Source organism: Molothrus aeneus, chromosome 1, assembly GCF_037042795.1.
Source record: "Molothrus aeneus isolate 106 chromosome 1, BPBGC_Maene_1.0, whole genome shotgun sequence".
NCBI lineage: Eukaryota > Metazoa > Chordata > Aves > Passeriformes > Icteridae > Molothrus > Molothrus aeneus.
Genome location: NC_089646.1, coordinates 106,423,130 through 106,449,122, shown reverse-complemented (window position 1 = coordinate 106,449,122; position 25,993 = coordinate 106,423,130). Strand labels below are relative to the sequence as shown.

General features: G+C 38.8%; 1 protein-coding gene across 1 annotated transcript in view; it reads left to right on the top strand.

Moving 5' to 3' along the window:
- OSBPL1A (oxysterol binding protein like 1A) overlaps positions 1–25,993 on the top strand; it is a 77,332-nt gene that overhangs the window by 3,623 nt on the left and 47,716 nt on the right. The window contains exons 3-16 of the mRNA XM_066562467.1: positions 2,063–2,185; positions 6,954–7,039; positions 8,934–9,008; positions 9,782–9,893; positions 11,028–11,113; positions 14,355–14,499; positions 15,240–15,307; positions 15,388–15,432; positions 16,823–16,896; positions 16,976–17,039; positions 17,953–18,054; positions 19,506–19,628; positions 21,377–21,458; positions 24,067–24,173. Coding sequence (XP_066418564.1) covers positions 2,065–2,185; positions 6,954–7,039; positions 8,934–9,008; positions 9,782–9,893; positions 11,028–11,113; positions 14,355–14,499; positions 15,240–15,307; positions 15,388–15,432; positions 16,823–16,896; positions 16,976–17,039; positions 17,953–18,054; positions 19,506–19,628; positions 21,377–21,458; positions 24,067–24,173 — 1,290 coding nt within the window. The 5' untranslated portion in view covers positions 2,063–2,064. The remainder of the gene's footprint in view (positions 1–2,062; positions 2,186–6,953; positions 7,040–8,933; positions 9,009–9,781; positions 9,894–11,027; positions 11,114–14,354; positions 14,500–15,239; positions 15,308–15,387; positions 15,433–16,822; positions 16,897–16,975; positions 17,040–17,952; positions 18,055–19,505; positions 19,629–21,376; positions 21,459–24,066; positions 24,174–25,993) is intronic.

Genomic DNA, 25,993 nt, shown 5'->3' with positions numbered 1-25,993 from the left:
TGCCTGTCCAGAGCAGCAGAGTGTAAACAGTTTGTGGGACCATTCAAAACCTCTGCTAGTATAGGAAAGCTACCTATGTGAGGCCAGTAATCATTAACTGACTGCAGGATCTGGTAAACCTAGTGTGTTGGGTGAATATACTAAACTGGAGACACTACATTTGGACAGGGTCTCTTGTTTTCCTATTGTATCAACAGCAATAAATTGTCTATAGCAGCAGTCTTTTGAAGCTGTTTTTAACATAGTTCCTTGATGCCACTTAAAAGCAGTGTATTTAAATAGGGAAATGCTGTATCTAGGTCTAGTTGAATCATAGAATAAGCTGAGTTTGAAGGGACCCATCAGGATCACCGAGTCCAGGTCCTGGTGCTTTGCAGGATGCCCCATGAGTCACACCATGTGCCTGAGAGCATTGTCTTCTTGACTTCTTGAACTGTCAGGTTTAGAGCTGTGCCTGCTTTTCTGGGGAACCAGTTCCAGTGCTCAGCCACCCTCTGGGCGAAAAACTTTCTTGATACCCAACCTAAATCTCCCCTGACTCAGCTTCACGCTTTTTCCCCAAGTCCTGTTACTGGACACAAGAGGGAAAAGATTGGTACCTGCCCCTCCACTTTCCCCCATAAGAATGTGGAAGACTGCAGCAAGATCTCCCTTCAGTCTCCTCTTCTTCAGGCTGAGCAAACCAAATGACCTCAGCCTCCCTTCATATAGCTTCCCCTCCAGATATTTCAGCATCTTCATTGCTCTCCTTTGGATACTCTCTAATAGCTTAATTCCTTTTTTATATTGTGGTGCCCAAAACTGCACCCAGCACTTGAAGTGAGACTGTCCCAGTGCAGAGCAGGATAATCCTCTCCCTTGCCTGGCTGGTGGTGCTCTGCCTGATGCCCCCCAGCACACAGTTGGCTCTCCTGGCTGCCTGGGCACTGCTGACTTTTGTTCAGCTTGGCATTGACCAGGACCCACCCCCAGGTCCCTTTCTGCACTGGTACTCTCCAACATCTCACTCCCCAGTCCACATCCAGGGTTGCCCTGTCCCAGATGCAGAGTCCAGCACTTGCACTTGTTAAGCTTCATACATGAAGCTTACATGATAGCTGTTATAATAGCATTAAAAAAAAAAGTCAAACCAACTTCAGATTGTGATTTCAGAGTGGAAAAAGATTGGTTAAGACATCACTTAGTAACTGTATTCTTTAACAGACCTGGTAAGTAGCAGTATTGCTTACCCAAAGATCTAAGGCTCCCCATCTAGTAGAGAGCTGTAAAATAGTCATGTTAAAAGGTTTTGTTTTCTCCCTTCTTTGGAAGACATAAATACCTCTTTTTTTTCCTTTGCAGTTCAAGTGCAATGGTAGGATTAGAATTAATTAGTGATCTTTTAGAGTTGTGTTTTAACTTCCTTATATTGTGCTATTGTGTTTCTTAAGGATAAAGTCAAATCTACAAAGTTGTCTTGAGTCCCCCATTCCCCTTCAAGTGAAGGTTGGTTGCAGGGCCTCAGATACCCAGGCTCAAGAGATGATAGTGCTAATCACTGATGGGTATCTGACATCTCCATGCAAAGACATTCTGTTCCCCAGGGCTGGCAGCCAAAATAATTGTCAATTAATGCTCAGGTAATACTTGGGTTAATGGATGTACATAGTTACTTTCTTTTTTTTTCACTCCTGTTGCCTTTGGGAACCTGAAGGGATAAGGGTGAAAGCCTTGTAAGGAAAAGCAAATGCTTACTGGTTATGCTTGTAGCAAAGCTTGCCTTGTTTGTGGCATAGAGTTTCAACTCTCAAGCCTACCTTAGAACCTAGAAAACAGGAGAAGCAACAAAACATGGGTATTTGGTTATTTAACTGCTTTGTATGTGGAATTTTAATGCTTCTTAGTAGCCTGAGTGCTGGGCTGTTGCAACAGCTTGGGCATTAAGTGTGTGCCACAGAGAGAATAGTTATCTTTCTCATACCAGGGTTAGTATTAAATAACAGCTAAAAGTGACGTAATTTTAAGCCATAACTTACAGCAGTAGAACCAATTGCAAAATCTCTTCTTTTGTGTATTTTATCAGAGATGACAACAGAAGCAGAACAGCAGCTTCTCCATGATGCTAGAAATGGAAATGCTGAAGAAGTTAAACAGCTGTTGGATACCTTGGACAAAGGAGAAATAAGCTTTGATATCAACTGTAAAGGTTAGTAGCCTTCCTCAAATGTTTGTAATCTTGCTGTTGAAGTCACATGTAGTGAAACTGATAGTGGTAGTATAATCTTGCTTTCTTTGGAGTGCCCAATAGAGTAATAAAAACCTACTTAAACAACTTTTACACTGTGACTTAAGGGCATATTTGCATAGGGGAGAGATAATAATAAAAGAGTATGGATAGTTGCAGTGTACAGAAAAACTCAGCATAATTCATAGACACTGGAAGTGTCAACAAGACAAAGAATCAGTACCTCTTTTTGCCTGTGTTCATGCTTATGCCAACTTTGAAGCTTTAGAATACTAAACAAAACAGATTGTGGTGCCTGGGGATTGTTTAGGGAGGTAAGTAGCTTTCATCAGAGCTGCAGAGAATATTAGATCAGGTCAGCCATTTGTGCTCTGCTAAGTGTAGGGGTTTATTATTTTGGGGTTTTTTAGACCCATATTTTGTTATCACACAGTAGAACTGTTATATTTCTTGCCACTTGCAAAAATGTTTGGGACAAATGTTTACATCTTAATTCTGGTAGAATACTAGGTTACTTGGGAAAAGAAACTAAGACTGCTCTTCTGCTCTTTGTCTGGGTCTTTGGCCATCACTGATGAAGTTTTGCTCATGTGCAGCTAACAGAGGTGTGGCTCAGCAGCTTGCTTGCTGTGCATTAAAACTTCAAACTGGGACTAGATTCGCAAGCTTGCTAGCCATTGCAGACTACCTTACTTCTTTGTTATTTTAGTAGTCTTTGTAATTTTAGTATTTATATTTCTTTTTATTTACATGAGTTTGTTTCTGGTTGCTTCCAAGATGTGGGTGTAAATCTCACTCTTTCTACCCAGGCTGGTATTCCATTGTTTGTCATTTAACTGTTTAGCAGCACTGAGAGGAAAGTGCTGCGGAGGGAGAGGGAAGAGATCCATAACATTCTGTTATGCTTCCTCTCAACCATAACAGAAGGGAACACCTTGCCCTAAAGGGCAGGGATTCCTATTACCTGAACAAGCTCTATCTCTTTCCCAAGTCTCATTCTCAATCATTAGCTTACTTAGAATTTTGTTTGACTACTCAGCCGTGTTTGTGTTTTCTCAATGGTTAATGTGCTTACCTCAGAAAAGAAGTTGAGAAACCCAAGCTCTTTCTACTTCATCTTTGGGGAGCTAGTTCATAATTTAAAGGGGAACCAAACATACTTTGATGAAGCTGAAAACTTCCACCGTCAGAAGTATATCCTTGGTAATATTCAGTATGTGTAGTGCCTAAACAATTGGAATAAAAGTACCTTAAGATTCATGCAACAGTGCCCATAAATAAGTTCCTGAAGTCTCCTGTGCTTAGAAGAGGTTTCAGAGTGTCTTTGATGTGTTCTTACACATAATCTGAAGTCAAGAATGCTTAATGAAATGGCATACTCTGCTGTTTATTATATCAAGCAAATGGGTCTCTGGTCAGAAAGTCTGCAGCATAGGAGAGAGTCAGGTAATGAAGTGAAAGATGGTGCTTATCTGTTTTTTTAGTTTAGAAGTACATGCCAGCTGGTTAATACTTGCTTGCTAACGGGAGGTCTGGGAAGCTAGAGGAAATGTGCTTGTGATATTATATTTAACCTAAACTAGTTCCATATATGGATTTTGTTCACTGTGAAATCTCTGCTTTTGAAGTTTCAATTCTTCTAAATGTCTGAGGACTCAGAAGTGTAATTAGTGTTATCTGGGGGAACTGCTCTAGTTGTATGAAACTTCAGAGTTAAATCTCTGTTCTTCTGTAGTCATTTTTCAGAGACTGACTTGTTTCACTTTGCTCTCATAGAGTGTTCCATTGGAAGCAGTCTAAGACAAATTCAGGCCAAACAGCCTCTGCTGTATAACTGGCCCTGGCATTCTGCCTCCTCACTAGCTAAACCACTGTGTTTTGCTACAAGTTCTGATCTGTTGAGTATCACCAGATAGTTAATCATCAGGTTGTTATGCAATTACTAAAGTACACACTGTAGACTGTAACTATCTTCCTTCTCTTCCTGACAGCCTCTTGTGCTTCTGTCATTATGTTGGATAATAGATGTCCCTAGAAAGTCAGGGTATAGGGAATGTCTTCAGTGCTGTAGTAGCAGTTCCTTCGGGATTTCTGATACAGCAGTGCCACTTGGCTTGGAATAAAGTGCTTCTGGAGCAGGTGGGAGGCTACACTGCAGGTGCAAACTTCCTGCAGGATGTGCCTTGGTAGCCCTAAGTTTGACAGGTTGATGTGTCTGGGTGTCAAAGCCTGTCTTTGACATCTTCTCCTTGTCTTTTCAGAGGGGAGCTACATCTGAGGCTGTGTGTGCTGTATCTTCATAAGTGTCAAATCTGATAACAGTGACCCTAAACATCACAATTTCTACCAAAGTGAAGGAAGAGAAAATAAATTTAGGCTTCCTGTACTTGCTCAGCTGTGACTGTATTCTACCCAGTTGTGCTTGCAGATAAGCAGGATTTGCTTGAGGGAAATTCAGCCAAATTATCTGAACTTCTCTTTTTGGGTTCCTCAGTTCACTGGTTTAGAAAGAAGGAATCTACTTTAAAACAGTACCAAAGCCAGGTTTCATCCAAAATAATTGTGTTTTCTAAGGCCATCTCTTGTTGGCTCATTCTTCTTAAATACAAGAAAACAGGGTATCTAGGAATTTTCAATGTAAAAACTCCATAAGGTAAGGGTAATGGTCAGTAGTGTGTTATGGTAAAATTAACATTTGAATCACTGCACAGTGGCCTAGCAGCCCACAGCTGGAAAATAGCTGCCTACGTTGTCTCCATTCTCTAAGCAAATGCTAACACTTGGGACTTAGAGTTAAGTGGCATTAAACCAAAGAGCTGTGTGTAAGAGGGAAAGGAATTATGGTTTTTGTTGGAATTACACTGTTTCTCCTTTCCTATCCTTGCATTCTCCCTCGTGTAATGCTGTCATGGTTTAAAATAATAATAAAGTATAAACACTTGTGGTCACTTTGAAGAGAAGTAACACCTCAAAAGCTTAAGAAATAAATGGTCAGCTAACATCAGAAATGCAGACGTTCAAAGTGAATGCAGAACAAGGGCCTGTTCTTACTTTATTCAGTAAGAACTATAAATCTGGACAGATTCCTGGTTATTTTTTTAATGACTGAATTCCTTGGCAGCATCGCTGCCTTGTCAGTGCTGTTAACTAATAAATGTTTTGACCTAATTGTATGAATTCAGTGCAACTCAGATCTCTTTTGTATTCTTTGAATGAACATTACTCCCTGCTGGACTGAGGGATGAGTGATGTCCCTTTAGTATGTTATCCAACATAACTAGCCCCCCCAGAGTTAGTGGTTCACACAGGATTTATCTTCTGTGATATTTTGGCCCATCAGTAACGTAGGGTAGGAGCTCTGTTGTAGGCCATACTGTAATGAGGGAAAGATCTAAATCTGGGATTGGAAACAAGAGTTGAGAAGAAAGAGAATCAAATTGCAAAAGAAATTGTCAATAAAGGGCAGAAATGTTTGCTGGAAACAGTTATAAGAATTGGGAAAATATTTCAGCTCTGAACTACGTTCTAATGTTAATTTTTATTATGAAAGCAAGAGAGATGATGAACTTTGAAGATGAACAGTTTATTTTCCTTGTGCTTGTGGCTTGTTTTCTCAGGGCAAACGTATGTTGTGCATGTTCCATGCCTCAGTACTTGAGCTTATGTGACAGGGGAAAACTTAATGGTGGCAGTGATTTCAAAACAATTTCTACTGCCTTATTTTCAGTTTTCTTCCAAGTACAAAATGATAGCTTTTAGGTGACGCTGTAATGCTGTGGGTGTATTGCTTAGTTAAAAGCAAGGTACAGGTTTCTTTTGCTTGATATAGTTGAGTGTTGCAGTTGGAAAGTAAAGTGAGTTGTTAACTTTAGTAATCTTTAATGCTTTAATATCTTGCTTTTAAAGAAATTATTGTAGGAAAATTGTTGAACTTCATACAGCCAGTCTTTCAGGTCATGTTTTAAATGCTCTTTAAAGTATAAATCATATTTTCCTTTACATGTTCATTTCTGTGCCAGCTTCCTATCTGTGCTTTATAATTCTGCAACTTAGAGCTGTAGATGATACATGAGTTCTACGGTGCATAAAGATTTCAAAGCATATTACTTAGTGAGGCTGTCTTTATTAAAACTGAGTAAAGCACAAGGCAACAAAAAAAACTGACAACAAAAAGCCTCAACATTAGGCCATTCCACCTATTTCATTTTGAATCCTTTGTTTGAAAGGATTGTTGAAAGGGTTGTCTTACCTGTCATTCGTGTGAAGAAAATAAAATTGTGCAAACCAAAGAGTGTTTTGATAAACAAGAGAAAAATGTGCTTGCATGTGCCATTTTCATAGTGAATGAGGAATGAAAGTAACTGAAGCTACTTGCTAGTATTGAAAGGTATTACATGCAAAGAACAGTTTTATTCTCAGTAAGGTGACAAGACTTTTCTCTTTCAGAAGGTTGTGGGGTTTTTTTGTTTGGGTTTTTGGGGTTGATTTTGTTGGGTTTGTTAGGGTTTCTTTTGAGTTTTGGTTTTTTTTTTTTTTTTTTAGATTTGAATTCAGCTTTTTCAAACTGCCTCCTGATTTAGTAATTTAAATAATGAGTAGTATGGATGCTTCCAGCCTCTTTGTTCCTCTGCTGCTGTGAGAATGGTCATCCATGACAACCTCCAAGCACATGACAGTATCTCTTTTGTACTATGTGATCAAAACTTAATTTGCCTGTTTTGTCTTTTAGGCAGAAGTAAGTCTAATATGGGTTGGACACCTCTTCACCTTGCTTGCTACTTTGGACATGCTGTTGTGGTAGAGGATTTGCTGAAGGTATTGTCTGTTATCCTCCCTGTGTAAGGCTAGAAGCAGTTAGTGTTTGTTCAGGTTTTTGAGATAGAAGAGAGGAAGCTTTGCAGAGAGGCAGAGGCACCCCTACAGTTTATCTACATGTAACATAGACATAACTGATTGTTGTGACATTAAGATAGGCCTGGTTTAGAAGGACCCAAAATAGTGACAGTGGAAGTCTATACAGTAGCATACAGCCCTTACTCTGAGCAGTTTTTACAATTATTGGTACTTAACTGGTTTTCTCTTGGAGTGTAACTATCTGCATGTAGGAACTAAAGATGTGCAATGTATAGGTATTCACTTGTGAAAGCTCAGGTTTTTTTTAAAGCTTAGTGTGTATCTGTGTATAATAAGCCAGCATGTGATACTAGTAATGCAATGACTTCAACAGTTTGATTAGTTTACTGTTGTACCTGAAGTGCTTAAGTTTAGGCAATTTCAGTTACCAAGCTGTAGAAAAATCTAAAGTGTCTCAAATACAAAAAATGCTGCATTATCTAATTCTATATTGTGCATACAAATATGCACAGAATTTTGTGCAAAGTAGCCTGTATGTGTTTCTTTCAGGCACAGGCTAATACAGTTGTACTCATTATTTCTTTCTAACATCTTTGAAATAATGAATTGCGTGATGAATTCTGGAACTATGGACTGGTGTTATCAAAACTGATGTGTTTGTATTTGCATAACAACAGCAAATGCAGTGACTATGTGGTTTCTGACTGAATTTTCTTTGGTTTTCCTCTCAGGATAGCTTCAACCAACCTTAACTATATTAGACCCTCTTTCATATTTGAAACATTTTGCTGGACAGCAGGAGTATGATAAACAGGCTCAAGTGCAAAACTAATCTAAACTGGGTTTTTATTAAGAATAAAAGCTGCCAGCATAATCCAGACTTTAAAGGAGGAAACAAACTTGAGATTTCTTTGAGAAATTCTTCTCTAGCCTATACACTTGCTTAGTAAATAAAGCCATTTTCAATTCAAGCAGGCTATTTAAAGGAGAAGGTAAAGTTAATGCACTTAATGCATTTATCAAGCATCCAGCTTCAAGAGTTGGAAAAGTATAGAGTATAGAAGTACAAATACTTTTAGTTCTTTTGATAGGGCTCTTGAAATGGTATTAGTTAAAGAACAAAGTGAGAAATAAGTGAGGCTGTGCACTTTTGAAAGCTAGGCATGTAAGTGTGTATGTACTTGTGCAAAGAGCAAGTGAAGGAGGCATTATCAGAAACAGAGCTCTGGAACTATAGTCAGGTTCATCAGTTAACTTGAGCCAGGCAGCAATGACCTGGCTAAATCATGTGATCTAAACATATGTGATGAAGTTAAGTATGCCCTGCCCTCTCTTTGACCCTTTGAGAGGTTAGGTAGAGTGGTGTAGAAGAAATACTTAATGAAAGAAGGATAGGATTTCTTGGTTTCTTGGAAGAGTGCCTGTGCAATGTGGCAAACACTCCTCCTTTCAGATAAAAGGCATGGGATGGAGAAAGTGTGTGACAAAAGGAAGGGAGATTTAACAGGAAGATCTACAAAACCCCAAACAACCCAAGCCAAACAAAAACCAAGACAACAACAGCCCCCACCCCTTGTTTTAAACTTACTTTCCATATACTCTCTTCTTAAAGGTCTTAGATATGCCTGGAAAAATGCAGGGGGCTTTTCCTTTTTGAAGCAATTGAGAGAATGTTGGCTATGAATCTTAGATACGTACTTTATCCTTGTTTCCAGGATAACTGTATTACAGTTCCGGTCTGATTTACCACGAGGTCTACATTAGTGTCCTGTCTCCCCTTCCCCCCTGGCAGAGGAAATAGCCATGTAGCTCTTGTTGGAAGGATATTCAGATGTCTGTTGGTCTTGCTGTTTAGGCAGGTGCAGATGTAAATGTGCTGAATGACATGGGGGACACTCCGCTCCATCGTGCAGCTTTCACAGGCCGTAAGGTAAAGTATGGTGCCTTTTTAAAGCCTCACTTGTAGAATTATTAAGAAAGTGCTAGCAATAAGATCACTTCTAAAAGATGTTTTTACAGAGTCTAAAAATGACTTATTGTCTGTTTTGGTACAGTGTGTTCTGAAGGATTAGGCACATTGCCTAGCTTGCATAACTGTCCAAAAAAAAAAAACAAACCACAGAGAGAAACCACATTGTTTTTATCTTAGTAGCTTCTGGAGGGGAAAGAAATCTCTTAAATTAGGACACACAGGCCCATTTGGTGTCTGGAAGTGTTGTTTCTTCATAGTTAATTAGAATTAAAGAGCTTTTTGTAGGCCTCTATAATGTGACACTAGTTTGATTTCCCCCCCCCCCCCCCACCCCCCACCATTGCCACCATCATTCCAAAACTACTACTACCTCTATGGATAACATCTTGGCCCTTCAGAAGGAGAGACTGTTTTGTCAAAAGAGCCAGTTGTACAATTTTTATCTGTCCAAATCAGCATTCACACCAGGTACACCAGCTTTTTCAGAGTCAGTCTGTTCAGCTTTACCTCCTGTTGATTCCTTCAGCTGACTGATGGGACAGAAAATGTTGCAGTCAGTCTCACTCTTCAATCTCTCTAAAACATCCCTTCCTGTTTTCATAAGAAACCAGCAGTGGTGAGAAGCTGTTGGTTGCAAAGCTCATTTTACAGGATGTCAATAGCTGGAAAGCCTGATTGTGGCCTTGCAGTTACACAGACAGATAAGCAGTGGTTTTCAAATTGTTTTTCAGGAGGTGGTGATGTTACTCTTGCAGCATAATGCTGATCCTTCTATTGTTAACGGCAGTGGAGAGACTGCAAAAGAAGTTACCTATGACAAAGACATAAGGAATATGTTGGAAGGTAACTTTAATAGGTCAAAGTTTGTTTTGGGTTTTTTTTTTAAATATGTGTGCATTCTAAAAGCTGCTATTTTTCCTGCAAGTTACAGAAGCTCATTTGAATTTTGTTTTAAAATTTGGTTATTAGAAAGAAAACAGTCATGGTTTTTGGTTCTTGTCTGCAGTACTGACAAGTGGGGTTTTTTTTGGGACTTGAGAGTCAAGTATTATGAATACAAATAGCGTTGTTCAGGTTACTATTTCAGTCCTGCTGGGGCAGTCCTTGCTACAGATTTGAATGGTACATGGGCAGTCAAAGCCTTGGCTCACTGGAAGAGACAAAACTCAAGTCAAGAACAGTAAGTGACTTTGTGTCAAACAAATCATTAGAGAGCAAAATTCCCAACAGTTTGCAAAGGTGACCCAGTTGTGGATCAGATTTAGGACCTGCTGTTGCAGTCTTAGACATTGTGTCAAAAGGCATAAAAAATAAAAACACTTCCCCTTGTTTCCTTCATGGCCTCACAGGTGTCAGAGATGAGGCAGATGGTGTCCAAATACTAATCTAGTTCACTGATAATAGTTTTGGAGAGTTCAGAAACTTTTGCTTCCTCGTATTACTATGTAGTACTCTTAAATACTGATGGAACTCTGTGTCCACTACCACAGACTGCCTATAAGAAGTGATCTCTCTTCTGATTCTACATGCAAATGCACAAATAACTCCTTTCCACTGCTCATCTGCTGAATCATTAGAGAATAATAAGATTTTGGTAAGGTGATGAGAAGAGTAGAAGAGAAGCTGAAAAAAACATAGGGAAGATATGAGATGAGGGTGTTGCATAGTTCCCATTTTCCCTTCTGCAGGGAGTGGGCTTGGTTCTAAGTGTTGAAATAATAATAATATATATGTATATGTGTATACAAACTTGCACATCTTATCAGATTTTTTGTGCTTTGAACATATTTTTGCTCTGTCACAGACTTTTCTGAGTAAATATTCTATTTATACCTGTCCCAATTAAATAATACTGGAAACATTTGCTTCTCTAGGCTTGTTTTGCTATACTGCTACTGTTTGCTATACAAACAGCATTGTTTGAATGCTGTACTTTATATGTACTTTACTGAGAATGACTTTTTTTTTTTTTTTAAGCAGTGGAAAGGACACAAGAAAGGAAACTGGAAGAACTCCTCTTAGGAGCAGCAAGAGAGGGGGAAACAGGGAAACTGACTGCCTTGGTAAGAATTCAAGTCAAGTCATTCAATCCATTATGCTAATGTAACAAAATATAACTTTGTGCTTTGCATTTCAAAGGCTGTGACTTTGGAATATTAGTGCTGTGCCCTGTGTTATATTGGTAAGGTGCTGAACCCTCTTTGTTGGAGGTTGCAAAACCAACAGTTTTCAACTTCTTTCATGTTTTTAAATCCTTTAGATAGAGTTAGCTAGTTAGTTGTAAACAGCAGTGTAATGGTTCATGGTCTGCTGAGATAAGCTTATTATGTTATTGTAGATACTTTAATGTCATGGATGTCTAGATTTTCACCACAGTGTGGTCTGTCTTTAATCTTGAAAGTAAGCTCTTTCTCATTAGCATCCATTGTAGTTTTTAATGGATAGTTGTCTGCACAGCACAGTTTCATGCTGAGCAGAAATTGAAAAACTGTGTATTTTTGTGTGTGCACACTCATAGTAATCCCAGATGAACGGTGTGATGGCCTGGTAAGGCTGTGGCAGAAGTAGATCACAGAAAGACTGGAGGGTGCCTCTGGATGTGATCCAGTCCTGCTTCTGTTTGCAGAGCAGAATGAACTAGACCAGGTTGCTCAGGACCAAATCCAGCTGGGTTTTGAAGCAGAGTCCCAATGCTTGAACTCACACTTTTTAAAGTCCTGAAGAGTGTCCTTGGAAGTAAGACATGGAGTATGGAATGGTTTTTACCTACTTAGTACCTTTAGTAATGCCTTTTCAGGCATCAAAATTCACAAATGTGAGATTTGTATATTGAGATACTTGATGTTCTTTATTTTTCTGCCTGGAAGCCAGAAGTGACCATCTCTTCACAATTTACTTCCCCCACTCTAAATTTTTTTTCTTATTGCCCAAAGCACTTTGTCTTTCTAACTCCTTTCATGGTAACTCCTGTTAAATCTTTGGTCATCCTTGTAATTCTTATTTGGAGATTTTGTACTGTCCTCTTTGAAACTGAGAGAGAACCAGAGCTGTACACAGCACCTAAGATGTAGAAAAATATGCATTAAAAAAAAAGCATTAATACACTGCACAGTTGTACTAATTGTAATGAATACACTGACATAAGTGATCTGTTCTTGATTCTGATAATTTTAATACTTGTTACATGTCTGCTGACTAATCCTTAAGCTGATGTGAAAATAAAATCAGGAAAAAAGTGACTCCTTCTAGAAATCTGTCATTAAAAAATTCTGCTTTCTTTCATGTGGCATGTTACTATGCATGAGCATGTAATTCTCCCTGTGAGCATTGTAATTTCTAAGTGTTTTTCTTTTTAAAAAATATTTTTATATTTTTAATATTTCTTTTATTTATTTTTAATAATTTTGATATTTCTTTTATTTCTTTTTAATATTTATTTTATTTTTTATATTTGCTATCTTTGAGCTCTGTATATGTGAAGACAGCTATATATTGACTTCTAAAACTTTTCATAGTATTGTCATGTTTTTGACCTGGAGTCGGTTTTAAGTCAGTCCTTAACAGGTGTTCCTTGGAATACACTTACAGCTCAATGGTGTAAACCCCTTTGACTTTCCTACCCTTAGGTTAATACCTGTGTGAAGAATTTGTGTAGCTTTTCAGAACTGCCCTTTAGCTCCAAAATTCACCATATTTTACCTACTGATTGTTCAGGCATTTTTGCTCCTACTTAAATTTTTTTATTAGCAGACTATGATGCTCTTGGAACTTTAGCTGCTTATATCTACTTTTACTGTGACACCTAACACCACAACATGTTATTTACTAGAAGTTAGATCTTCAGCAGCTGAATCTTAACCCAGGCTCCTTAAGTCTACTTGAGGCAAAGCCAGTGTGTTCTTCCTGTGAGTTCCCAAAAATGTACTGTACATTTCCTGAACTGACTGGAGAGATTTTATCTGAATGAGTTGATGCATGAAGCTTTCTTCCAAATATTCCCTTGTAACATGGCATAAGGTGCTGAAAGCTTAAAATCTATGTAGGCAAGAAGTCAGAAGAGGAAGTAAATGTAAAACAGCTGGTTGGAAAGAGCTAAAGCTTAGGAATCCTCAGGAATGCAAGTATTTGACTAGAGTGTTAATGAGGATATGCTTCCACAAACTCCCTCTTTTTGACTTTTGTTCTCTTACCAGTTGATCTGTAAACAGCAGCTTATATAAGGAATAAGCAGTTTATCCCTTCTAGGACTACTTCTGAGATACATAAAAAGTAGTTGCTGTTGATGTTGAATTGTGGCCATGGGAATTCTGTTATTATTTTGTAATTTTGTCTAAGATAGCATATGCCTAATGTGAGTACTTAAACTGAGTTTCTCAAAAGTTGTCATGCACTGGTGACTCTGGTCTCCTAAGGCTGCTTATCAGTAACTTAGCCTTTCTAGTAAGGCACTCCCATTTGGCTTGTGTGCTTAAGTGGCTGGTAGTGCATGAAATGGTTTGGGCTGGAAGGGACCTCTACAGATCATTCAGTCCAGCCCTCATGTATGCATCCAGTAGCCACATATTTGAGTAGAAGTGTAGAGATGTTTTCTGGTGGTTAGCAGTCTCATGCTTCATGACTCTTCTCTTTGAAGGGGATAGTTTTCAAAACGTTTACATTGTGTGCAAGTAAAACTCAGTTTGGGTTGGGTTTTTTTCCCCCTTGGTTACATAGCTACTTTTATTTTAATAGATTTAAGAATGCAGCAAAACTGTTTGTATAACAGATTGCCTATCCTAGGAGCTCTAAATGGCCTAGGATATCTGGCATTGAGACTGGCAGATCTGCCACCCTTCAGTACAGAGTTCTTTCTCTCTGAAACAGGGCGGCTGCACAATTTTTTTCTGGATCAGCACTGGCCTGTGCTAACTTCTGCCTGGGAGTCTTCTATGAAGAACAGCAGATGAACAGCAGATTTTTGACAGTAGAGCTGGGCAGGGCCATTCTAGCATATAAATGACTGGACTGCAGTACTGTGCAACTTTCCCTGGCACTGTGCAGTTGAGCAGAAAAATGTGTCCATATTGTACAGCAGAGGTGGAAGGGGTATAGCAAGCAAAACACTGAAGTTCCTTACTCTAGCTGAATGTCTTGTTTGATTGTTGCACTCCTTGCCCTTGTCATAACACTTGCTAAATGCCCTCTTTTTTGCCAGATCTACACTAAAGCAACCTAGTTAGGAACAGCTAATTTTCAAAAAAGAAAATATGGCATCTGGAGAGGGGGGAAAGCTGATAAGTAAGCAGAACTTTGTTTTTTTTCCAGTTAAACAAGCGCAAGCCACCTGATATCAACTGTACAGATCAGATGGGGAACACGCCCTTGCACTGTGCAGCATACCGTGCTCATAAGCACTGTGCATTGAAACTTCTAAAAAATGGAGCAGATCCTAAAATAAAAAACAAAAATGGTGAGTACCAAATGGAAAGTATGTTAAATGTTAAAAGGAGACACAAATTCAACATCTTCTGCAAGCTGTGTTACTTACTACGCAGTGTTCAGGGAAAATCTTAGAGTGCTTTACAAGCTTTGTGCCCCTAATAAAGGAAGGCCAACAGTGACTAAATTGCAAGAGGCTGGAGAACTGTAGCAAAATACTTATTGTGTGTGCTTTTATTTTCCAAGCTTACCCCTATCTGGAAAATTTACTGACTGTCTTAACAGTAAAATGTGCCTGGCTTTTGTTTTCTTGATGCTAAACACTGAACACAGGTAACAAAAAAAAAAAACAAGATTGAAAATGTGCCTGAGATAAAGTGACTTCTCAGAAGGAGGCCTCTAATGAAACCACAAAGAGGAAAACTTGATGCAGATGCTATGCAAACTGTGTTCTTGTCCTCTGTTTAAAGATGCCTCTGTCTTGGTGTTTGTGAGTGTCCTAAACTGGTTTTTATAGCTGGAAGCTAAAACCAAATTTAAATCAGTAAGGGCAAAGGGCTCTCTGTGGTTAGTAGAACTCTGACAAGCAGTGCAGTGCCTTAAAGTTCAATACCTTTTTAGTCTTCTGCCCTAGAGGAGTTGATGTTCCCAATTATAAGTAAGTGTAGATGCTTGAAGGCCAAACTGATGGGTAATGAGTGTCAAATTATTTTAAAGTACATCTAAGTTTATTTGCATCAAATTCTCATGCCTCGTCTTGTTACTAAACAGATCAGACACCCCTTGATCTAGCCCAAGGTGCAGAAATGAAACTGATACTGGCAGGTAAAACTGGAAAGGTAGGAACTTTTGTATCAATTTAAAATGCCAAGGCTGTCTAGTTGAAGCTATTCCTATATGAGCTTTAATTTCTGTGCAGGTTATCAACAAACCCCTGAGGCGATATGAAGGTCTCCTGTGGAAGGTATGGCTTATTTCCCTTTCTAAAATAGCTTGTAAGATTTCAAAATATGTCCTTTTTCTATATTTCAGTGATAACTGATGAATGAAAGGATTTTTGAATAGTAATTTTGCCTAATATTTATAGATGGGCTGGCTGAGTGGAGCAGCTACCAGATTCATGGTACCGTGATCTTAACCTTAGTCACCAAAATCTTTATTTCTTGGTAATCTTTGTGGCAAAGCTGCACTGTGATAAGGCTTTGTTCCTTTTGTGTGGGCAAAATGCTTTTTCTTTCCTCAATAGATGACTTTGATAATCTCTGACTGATACATTGTCTTTAAGAAACTGTGACTAATATTTTGCCATCATCTTCTGAAAATTTTAAAACTTAGTGGGAAGATGGCATTCAAAGAGTTTAAAGCTCATTTTGCTGTGTTGCTCAAGTGAATCTAAGGTCTACACGAATGTTTAATTCTTTGCTTAATGATATCTTTAAAGTTTTCTTCAGTGTAAATTTTCCTATAATACAATTGTAATATAAGGAACTGTTCTTAAAAAAGAACTGTGTGCTAGAGCTTGAGAATGATAAAATGTTGTCGTTGGAGAAGTCAGTGTGTTTTGTTTCTCATTTGATTTAATAAAATAGAATTGTGTGGTGACCAACAATTCCTGTAATATTAAAAAATACAACACTTTAATATTTCAGTCCTTACTGAATAGCAGGTTTAACTTTTATCTTTAGGTGGTTCCAAAAACAAGAGTAGTGATGCAATTGTAAAATACTCGCAGGTTGCAGTGATCATCAGGATATGCAGAACCTAAAAGGTTTTTGCAATATTTACTAGTTTTAAGTGTTAAGGAAGCTTCTCTGCCTGACCATGCAGGAGTCACTCTGTCCATCACACTTCTTCCATCAGAGACTTTTAATTGCTGGGACTGAAGCCCCTCTGCAGCTGGTGGCTCCAGGGAGTTTACAGGTGCCCAGCTTAGCTCCCTAAACTCCCTACACTCAGTCAGACAAGGTTTCCTTACCAGCTTGACCCTTGGTTTCCTATAGCTGACTGTCAGATGTCTGGATCCTTACTTTAATCATTGTGCAATAACAAGATAGCAGCTTGAGCTGGTGCCTCTGAGGAGGTACCCAAACGAAGGAGCCCTTGGGTTTTTCAGCCCTTGCAGTCTAAGTGTGTGAAAGTCTGGAGTCTTCCTGCTGAGTCCTCAGCTCCTGACACCACAAAGTCCTTGTGGCTTCGGCTAAGCCAAGGGTCATTGCCTTGGCTTCATGGTCTCTTGCCTCAGGCTCCTACCACCCAGAGCTCAGTTCTGCAGCTCACACTGCAGCTGCATACTGAGCTCTCTGTACTAAAAGTATTCTGTTGAGCTTACCTAGCCTTTTTTTTTCCTCTTTTAGAGCTCACGATTTTTTGGTTGGAAACTCTACTGGATAGTTCTAGAACATGGAGTGCTTTCCTGGTATCGGAGACAGTAAGTTCTGTGATTAAATTTCTGAACAGCAGTTTAAATAATTCCTGTCTTCTTCACTAAATCTCTTCTTCTTTCAAAGAGCTGATGCAGTGAATAATGATCATCGTCAGGGGTGCAAGCATCTAACACAAGCTGTCTGCACGGTAGGAATGAGTTGTAACTACTGAGTTGTTTTTTTATGTTCCATTGTATTCCATTCCTGGTTAATGAAAACTTCTGCTGGATTGGTAACCTGATCTTTGTTATAAAACAGGGAGAAAGCTTGTGCTGTTGAAAGAAATGCTTGTTCCTGTCCAGCAAAGTGTTCTTTTATGTAAAGTAGCCATAAAGCTCCCTCACTGCTTTCTAAAGCATTGAAGATTTAGACACACAAGGTATCCTGAAAGCAGACCGGGTCAGTTTGAAACATGTGATCTGGAATAGCCAAAGCTCCAGTTCCTCTTTAGCTGTCCCTGGCTGCTTGTGACCGATTGCATAACTTAAGCTGATCTCAGTTGAAAGACTAAAAAGTCTTGAAGGTGATGTTTGGAAAACTTCCCTGATTTCTGTTATGCTTGTGGGACTCCATCTTGGAAGGGGTGAACAGAGAAAACAAAGGCCAGGTGTCATTTATAATGCCCAGCAAGATGAAGTGTTTAAGAAAAATGCATTTAAGATAATTTCTATAACTGCCCTATCCTAGTTTTGCACCACAAGTTCAGTTAAACTGCACTTATATATGCACTCATATTGTATGGAAAAGTGACTTGCTTTTCAGTGTCTACAAATTCCTTAATATTGGTGATCTTGAACCGTTGCTGAGGTTTTGTCTGAATCAAGTGGTGCAAATAAATGCAAATATGATATTTAACCATAAGAACCTCTATGTTGCTATTAATAACATAATTACACACTTTGGAAAACTGTTCTGACCAAGGTTTTTATAAATTACAATTACTTGGATCAAAGCTGAGGCAAAAACTACTGAATTAAGCATAATTTTATACTTTGCATACACTTCTTTTTTTTCTGGCTGATTCATTATACTAATTTTGTTTTTTCTCCACTTTGCTCTAGGTAAAATCAACAGACAGTTGCTTCTTTTCTGTCAGATGTTTTGATGACACTGTTCATCGTTTCAAGATTCCAAAAAATAACCTTCCTTCTCAAACAAGAGAGGTAATAATGACTCTTTATCAAAGGCATTAAAATATAGTAACTTCCATAATTAATAATTTGCATACTACTTGGATGCATTAGTAGCAGCGTATTTCATATTTTGATCGTCAGGACTTGGTAGCATTGCTGCGGATATTAAATCTTTTAGCGTGGTTACAGATTAAACAGCAAAAAATCAGCCCATTGTAATTACTTCTTCTTTAAAATAAGTGCTACCTTGTTTTCCAGCTCTGTGCCCGCATTATGTGCCCGTTATCTAACTTCCTGTTCTTCATTCACTTCTCTGTGTGGTAAATTTCTGTTGGAACCTCCTTCTGTTGAGTTTTCATAGTTCATTATCCCAAACAAAAGAATGCTTAATGGTACAGTCTACTCTTAACCATACTCCCAGATGATCTAATAAACTGTATTTTCTCAAAAGGTGGCTCTGAAACAGTTTTAGGGCTATTTGTAGTACATTCACTGTTGTGCTTCTGCAGGTGTACTAACTAGAAATGGAGTTTGGGTGGAGGCAACTGAAGTTCTGTGTCCAGTTTTGGGCTTCTCACAGCACGAGAGATACAAACATACTAAAGAGAACCTAACAAAGGGCCATGGAGGTGATTGAAGGGATCAGAGCATCACTTTTACTAGGAAAAGCTGAGAGAGCTAGGACTGCTCAGTCTGGAGAAGGGGAGGCTCAGGGAAATTTACCTATGTTTGTAAATGCCTGAGGAGAGGTGCTAAGGGGGACAGAGCCAGGCTCTTTTCAGTGGTGCCAGGTGACAGGACCAGAGGCAATGGGCACAAACTGAAGCAGAGGGATTTCTCTCTGAACATAAGAAAAAAGTGGGAGGGTGGCCATGCCCTGGCACAGGGGGCCCACAGGAGTTGTGGAATATCCATCCTTGAAGATTTTCAAAAGCCAGTTGGATGTCCTGGCCAACCCAGCTCTAAGTGGGCCTTCTTGAGCAGAGGGGTTGAACTAGATGGCCTTCAGAGGTCCCTGCCAGCCTCAGGCACTCTGTGATCCAATGAACAGGAGAAGAATCTACCTCTTAATTATAAGAGTGCTTGAGGTTTTGTGCGCAAAGTTTGTCATGCATAAGAAAGCAGACTTTGTCACAGGGACCTTGCTCTCTGAACAGAAACCCAAAGATGCAAAATATATTCCCTATGGTCTTTTAATAAATAAGATTTTTTAATGTGACCTTGAATAGACTGAGGCATGGGTTACATTTGTGCTTAAGGGTTAATAATAAGTTAAGTCTGTGGTACTCTGCCTACAGAGTATTTCATCTGCAATACATGTTACATTTTCTAGCAAACCATGTTTTGCCTATTGAGACGTCTCATTTTACTAATGGCTATCTTATTTATATAAAGAGAAAAATTTGTTGTTCTGCTTACATGATCCTTTGTTTTGGGGATGACCTTTGAAAAGTTTATTAGCTCTGTTTTTTCCTTTCCAGAGTTGGCTAGAAGCAATAGAGGACCACTCTGCATATAGCACTCACTACTGCACACAGGAACAGCTAAGTAGTGATGATGAAGATGATGCAGTATCTGTTACAGACCTACAGGACACTCTAAAAGTATGTACTGAATACTTGACCTGGCTCATGCATTTGGGCAGTTGTAGATTAGCCTTGTTTTGTGTTAAAATACCTTTGACTAAAAGTGATGATTCTTCCCATGGATGCACTTGTGTTTGCACTGCTTGCTGTCATGTATTCCTGCTCAGACTATGTGGCTAAGATGACATGTTTATCATAGCTAGAGGGCTGTGATTTCACTTTTGCCAGCACTACTGTAAGATAGAAAACTGCTTGAGAGTTTCAGCCAGGAGAGGGAGCCTTGTGTACTCGGCTTGTTATCCTCCAGTCCCGGTGTCACCAAAGCTAACCCACATCGAGTTCTGCCTCTACAGAACAGGCAATGAAGTGTTTTAGAAACGATCTTTTATCTCCTCAGATCACATCAGATGCATTGTATAGTGACTGCTCATATCTGCAATGGAATTGAGTAGTCTTTGGTAATTCTAGCATTGGTAATTCAGCCTGTGATTCTTGCTTTTTGCTATACGTGTACTGCTAAAACCTTCTATTTTAATGGAAGGTTGATGCTGCAGTGCAAAAATCTTCATGTGGCTAAACTCCAAGCAGCTTGTACCATTCCTTTTAGTACAAGAACATGAAGTAGCTCATGGCACAGCAGAGGTGGGAGGATAACTGGCACTGGCAGTCCCTAGCAGCCTACAGAATATGGTATTATTTAATAGATAACAGTGCACTTGAAGCCCAGAAGACCAGCTGCATCCTGGGTCACATCAATAGCAGAGTTGCCAGTAGGGCAAGGGGGCAATTCTGCCCCCCTCTTCTGCCTTCATGAGATCCCCACCTGGAGTGCTGCATCCAGCTCTGGGTCCTCAGCACAAGAAAGATGTGAACATGTTAGAGCAGGTCCAGAGGAGGGACACAAAGGTGACCACCAGGAATGAATAAACACCTCTCCTTTGAAGACAGGCTGAGAGAGCTGGAGAAGCAAAGGCTTTAGGGAGACCTCACTGTGACCTTAATGGTGGCTTATGAAAAGAGGGGGAGTGACTTTTTACACAGGCCAACTGTGTAGTAGTGATTACACACTAGATGTAGTTGTGATAGTATAAGTGGGAAGAGGAGAGATTTCGTTTAGATATTGGGGAGAAATTCTTTACTGTGACGATGGTGAGGTGCTGGAACAGGTTGCCCAGAGAAGCTGTGGATGCCCCATCCCTGGAAGTGGTCATGGTCAGGTGGGATGGGGCTCTGAGCAGCCTGGGCTAGTGGAAGGTGTGGATGGCCAGGGGCTGGAGCTAGATGATCTTTAAGGTCCTTTCCAACCCAAGCCATTCTATGGTTTTATGATAACTGTCTCCAGGTTTGAATGCGGGCTTGAAATGTGATCTTGGGGCTGGTTTCTGCATGTCACTATACTTGCCATTTATCAGTTAACCTATGAATGTGCTTATTTTGTCCTTAAGTTTCTCAAAGAATAAGCACTTGCTCTTCCCAGATTTTTAAACTGCTCAATAAAGAATGAGGTGAATAGCAAAAGTGGCACATACAACAAATTTGACTGGGGTTGATTTGCTACATTAAATTAAAAAAAATTTAGTCAGTGATAAGATGTTCATAAATACTCTGTTTGCTTTTGTGTCTTGAAGGTAGTGTAAGTAATTTGCTTCAGTTTTAATATATCAGTCTCTGGGCAGTCCAAATTTTAAAATTTCACTATAATAAAGTAAACATACACTTTCCTTAGAACAAGGTACTTCTGAATTAGCTATCCTTGTTTTTTTCAGAAAGCACAAGTGTGCCAACAAAGACTCAGTAAAGAGGTTTCAGACTTCCTTGCAATGGTTAAATCTTTGGATGCTACAAAAGGTAAAGCTGATTAATTTAAAATGTAGTTTGTTACCAAGAAACTAATTTTTTCTTTTTAACAGGATGCTTTTATTTCCCCAAAATCAAATTTTCAGGAGCTTGAAAATGGAGGACAATTTTCCCCATGAAAAAAGATTCAAATAAAGTAGCATTACAGTAATTGCTAACAATTAAGATTTCAGATTTGGAGAAACAACTAAGAAGTATGCTGATTGAAAGAAATTTTATTAGCAGCTGTAAATGCAGTGAAACTGCTTCTAGCTGTAGTCCTTATTGAATAGTATCATAAAAATATAACACAGGGGTCTGCTTTCAAGGGTTTTTTTTTTTTTAAATTTGTGGTTGGTAGCTTGTTGTAGTGCATAAGTGTCTCTTCACAGGTACAAAGAGCAGTGAAATCACAAAACTATACAGAGAACTGGAGGCATGATATGATGGGACATATTCCACAGATTTTGCTATGACTTTTATGCCAGATTTGAACTTCTCAGGTTTCATTTCAAGTTATAATTCTTAACACGTACTTAGATTTTTGCAGCATAACTGCTAAAATATATCACGGGCATCAAGATGCTAGAGATTTGTACTTGTTTTATTAAATGCCTTAAACATGTAGAGAAGTTGTTCATGTATTAAACACACAAATGAATTTTGTAAGAACATCTAACTGTTGGTCCTTTGGACCTGAGTCCTAGTTATATATTGTGGGTAAAATTTTGTAGCTCAGATTAGAGAACAGTTGTTTGTCTATACAGATCCCTAGTCTGTAGTAGAATACTAGTTTTGAGAATTAAAAATGTATTTCATCCCTGTGCCTTTCCAAAAGAAGGCTAAAAATACAGCTTTTTCTCCACATGCTAATGAAGTAAGTTACTCTGTGATGTTACACTGTCTTTTTCATAAACTGAATTTTTACCAGATTTTTATTTCACAAGGCAAAGGGACATTTCATAATGTATATGTCTTATTGTGAAGCTTTTGTAATTACTGTTACAGTAAAACAGATTTTTTCACAAAAAAACCCAGTTTGAAAATTAGTATAAGGTGGATAAATTCCCTTTGGTAGCTATAGAGGCAGTTTCCCTGACTCTGTAGAAAAAGTGAGGTTCTTTTTTAAAGAAGAAAAACATTTTTTTAAAGGAAATACACAACTTAAACAACCAATACCCATAGTAAAGCAAAAGCAGATTCCATTCCTAGAAACTACTTGTCTTGGCCAATAGCAGTAATAAGTTCCTGTTTTCCTTCCAAGGGATGTTTGTAACTTGCTAGGTCAGTGGACTGTTTCTGGAATCATGTGCAACTTCTGTAGGTTGCAGCAGAGAGAACTGCTCTAGTTCTCCCATTGTTGTGGTATTTTTAAAGTATTTGAATCCTCTGGCTCCAGAAGAATGCAAATTTCTGAGTTAGAAACCCTTCTTTGTGGAGTTTTCCCTAAATTGGTTTGAGTAATATAAAAATGGCTATGTTGGCACCTGGTGTTTGAAATTCTCTCCCTGTTTCAACATGCTATTCTGAGTCCAGAGACTGGGCATGCCATTCTGAATCTTTGAGACTTATGCATCTTGTATATTACAAATAAAGATGTCTTCTGCACTCAGTGTGCTGCCCCTCCTTCTAGAGGCACTAGCTGTTCTTAGCAGCTGCTGGAAGAGTCAGTTTGAGTCAGTGGTGAGCTCTGGTTTCAGAGACCACAATTAGTGTGTGGAAATGTACTGCATCTTGTCCGGCATAAGCAGTATAAGTTGAAAAATAAACTCAGGTACTGTCACTGATGGACCTCTTAATCTTCAATGGTGTGACATCAGCTTGAAGCACCTGGGTTACTAAATGGTGTCAACTGATCCTGGAGTCGACAGGCACTAAATGTTGCAATTATTTTAATTTCAACAACTATGCTTCCTGAGAAAATTACTTACTTGATTTCCAAGGAATTGCTGCACATCAGAAAACTTCACAGATTGACTCCAATCATTTCTACCAGCTGATTGAGTTATGATTTCCTGCTGGTTCTAGACATGCAGTTCCTTCTGTAAATGGTCATAGAAGTCAGGATGTGACATGACAAGCTGTACTACTTACACGAGTCCATGAAAATAAAGTCTTCCCCTTTAATTGTTCAGTGTGCTTGTAGTTACAATTCAATCTATTTTTCTCAAACCTAAATTTTCAGCTGCACTGAGCACTGTGGTAAGCTCTTTCTCTTCTATGTAATACATGGCAGAAGGCAAAAAAATCTACATTTTGCACTTCTATTTATAGTAAACCAGTGCAGAATCCTTTTTATTTAAATTCTGTCACCTGAAGCTTTAAAATGTAGAAAGTGGTTAAAAGGAGTTTGTTGCTAGTTCCTTTCCCACTGTCCTGCTGCCATGGCTTACTGCCTCTACTTTCTAAACCATGCTGAAAGAGAAACTCAATCTATTCTTGTGCCTCTTATACCACTAGGGAAAGGATGCAAAAAAAACCCTCCCACAGATCTTGCAATGCACCAGCCTTCCTGTAACATGTGAATGTTATGTCTGTATTACTTAGAGGAAAAAATAATTACAAGAATCCTGACATTTACAATGTCCTTCTAACATTACTAATATTTTTGTGCTTTCAGGAATATCTTCTCCCCTCCTGCAGAAAGTTGATGTGGTCTCTGAAGTATCCCAGGAAACGTGTGAGGCTCTGGCTGAGTGCCTTAACCTGTTCACAAAGCAAGAAGGGGTATGTGTTGTGCTGCTTGGGGCTATAAAGGGTTTAACAGCTTAGCATATTTGTCTAGTTCCCTGTTTACCTGTTACAAAAATAAATACACAAACCCATACCACTTCATGTTGCTGATAAGCTGTCCTTTTGCATACTGAATGAGACAAAAAATTAATCTTCTAGAGAAAGACTAGGTATATGCCTTTGCAAAAGGATGTCTTAGTATTTGGGTGTTCAGAAAAGAGACATTTTGGTTACAAGCTATTGCTTGCAATGTTCAAACTGAATGCTTGAATTCAATAAAGCTGTTGCTTTGCTGATTTGAAGGTCAAAATATTGAGAAAATTAGGTTTTGGATTTTTTTTTTTAGTTTCTGCTAGCTAACTGAAGTGTTGAACAATATTGCTTCTGAATTTGTTTTCAGACCATGTGCTTGGTGGGTGTGCAAATGCTATTTGTTGAACTTCTGGCTTTCCCAGTAACAAATATCTTGTATAGTGTTAAACATAATGCAAACACTTCAATTTGGGAATATATGTCAAATTCACTAGTTCCTAGAGTAGGAGAGCTGGTATTTTTCTTCCTTCTTGACAATACCCTAGTACCATGGAATAAGCTTGTCTTCCTGTACTGTGGTAACTGTAATCCCTGGGTTAGGCTCTTACTCTACTGACTTCAGTAAGCTGTGTTCCAGAATGAGGTTTGTGTTGGTGCTGCTTGTCTTCCAGTTATTTAACAGTGAGCTACAAACACTGGCTCCATTGTCTAGGTTTGGTTTTTTTTCATTCCTTTCCAAGTCCTTTGTTTCCAGTCACGAGTCTTTTAGACTTACTTAAGTTCTAGCAGAGTGGAACAACCATTGCTTTTTTTTTTCACATTGAGTTTTTTCCTTAAGAAAGTCTGATATTAAAGTTGCCAGCTTCACTTGCGGATGAGGGGGAAATTGTTACAACAGTGGGTGTATAGTGTTAGTTAGTATTCCTTAATTGTGTTGGCATCTTGCTTCAAGCCAGACTAAAATAGCTTTCCAGAGTGGTGTATGGCAAAACATATGGTGAAATTGTAATGTCACCTTACTTGAACTTGAATAGTCTCTGTAGGTGTAATAGAGGCCTTATTTTAATCTGGAAGCACATAGATTTGGGCACAGAGGGATAGGCTGAGGTGTGAACTTGTTTTTCCACCATAGCTAGTGAAATCAGTTGGTCATGACAGGGAGAAGATATGATCCTGGAGAATTTTTTTTTCTTGGTATTTTTAAACTTCAAACTACTAAGTTCAGAAATATAGTGCAGGCTTTTTAAAATGCCATAATCTCTTCCTAAGACTTGCAGCTTTCCAAGAAGCTGCACTCATTGATCATTACTGTTCTTAAACCCACAGCATTTGGCTTTGTTGTCCGTTATAAGTCAGGGCCCTGTTTTTTTGCTGCTCAGGGTTGATTTCAAGACTGTAGCTTTGTTGGCATTTGAAAAGCAATATATTTATAACCTTGCAGTCGTATTGTGCATGTCCCATGAAATCCAGTTATCTCTAAAATTAATGTTTTCTCAAGCCTGGTGCCTTTCTATCTTTCCTCTTTAAGGAGAATTCTTTTTCCCTCTAATTTAAATTGTCAGCATACCAGAAGCTACTGCTTGACTTAGGAGGAGAGGCTCCTCACTTCAGTAAGGATAACCACAGTGAACGCACTTTATGCTCTCTAGAGGAAACTTTATTTAGTGTTACTTATCACTGTGCTTTGGCAATTGTAGCATAATCGCGCAGTCTGCAGATGAAACTGCTAACGCAGCACTAAACCAGCTAGCTTCAGCCGTCTTCCACTTGCGCTAGAAATG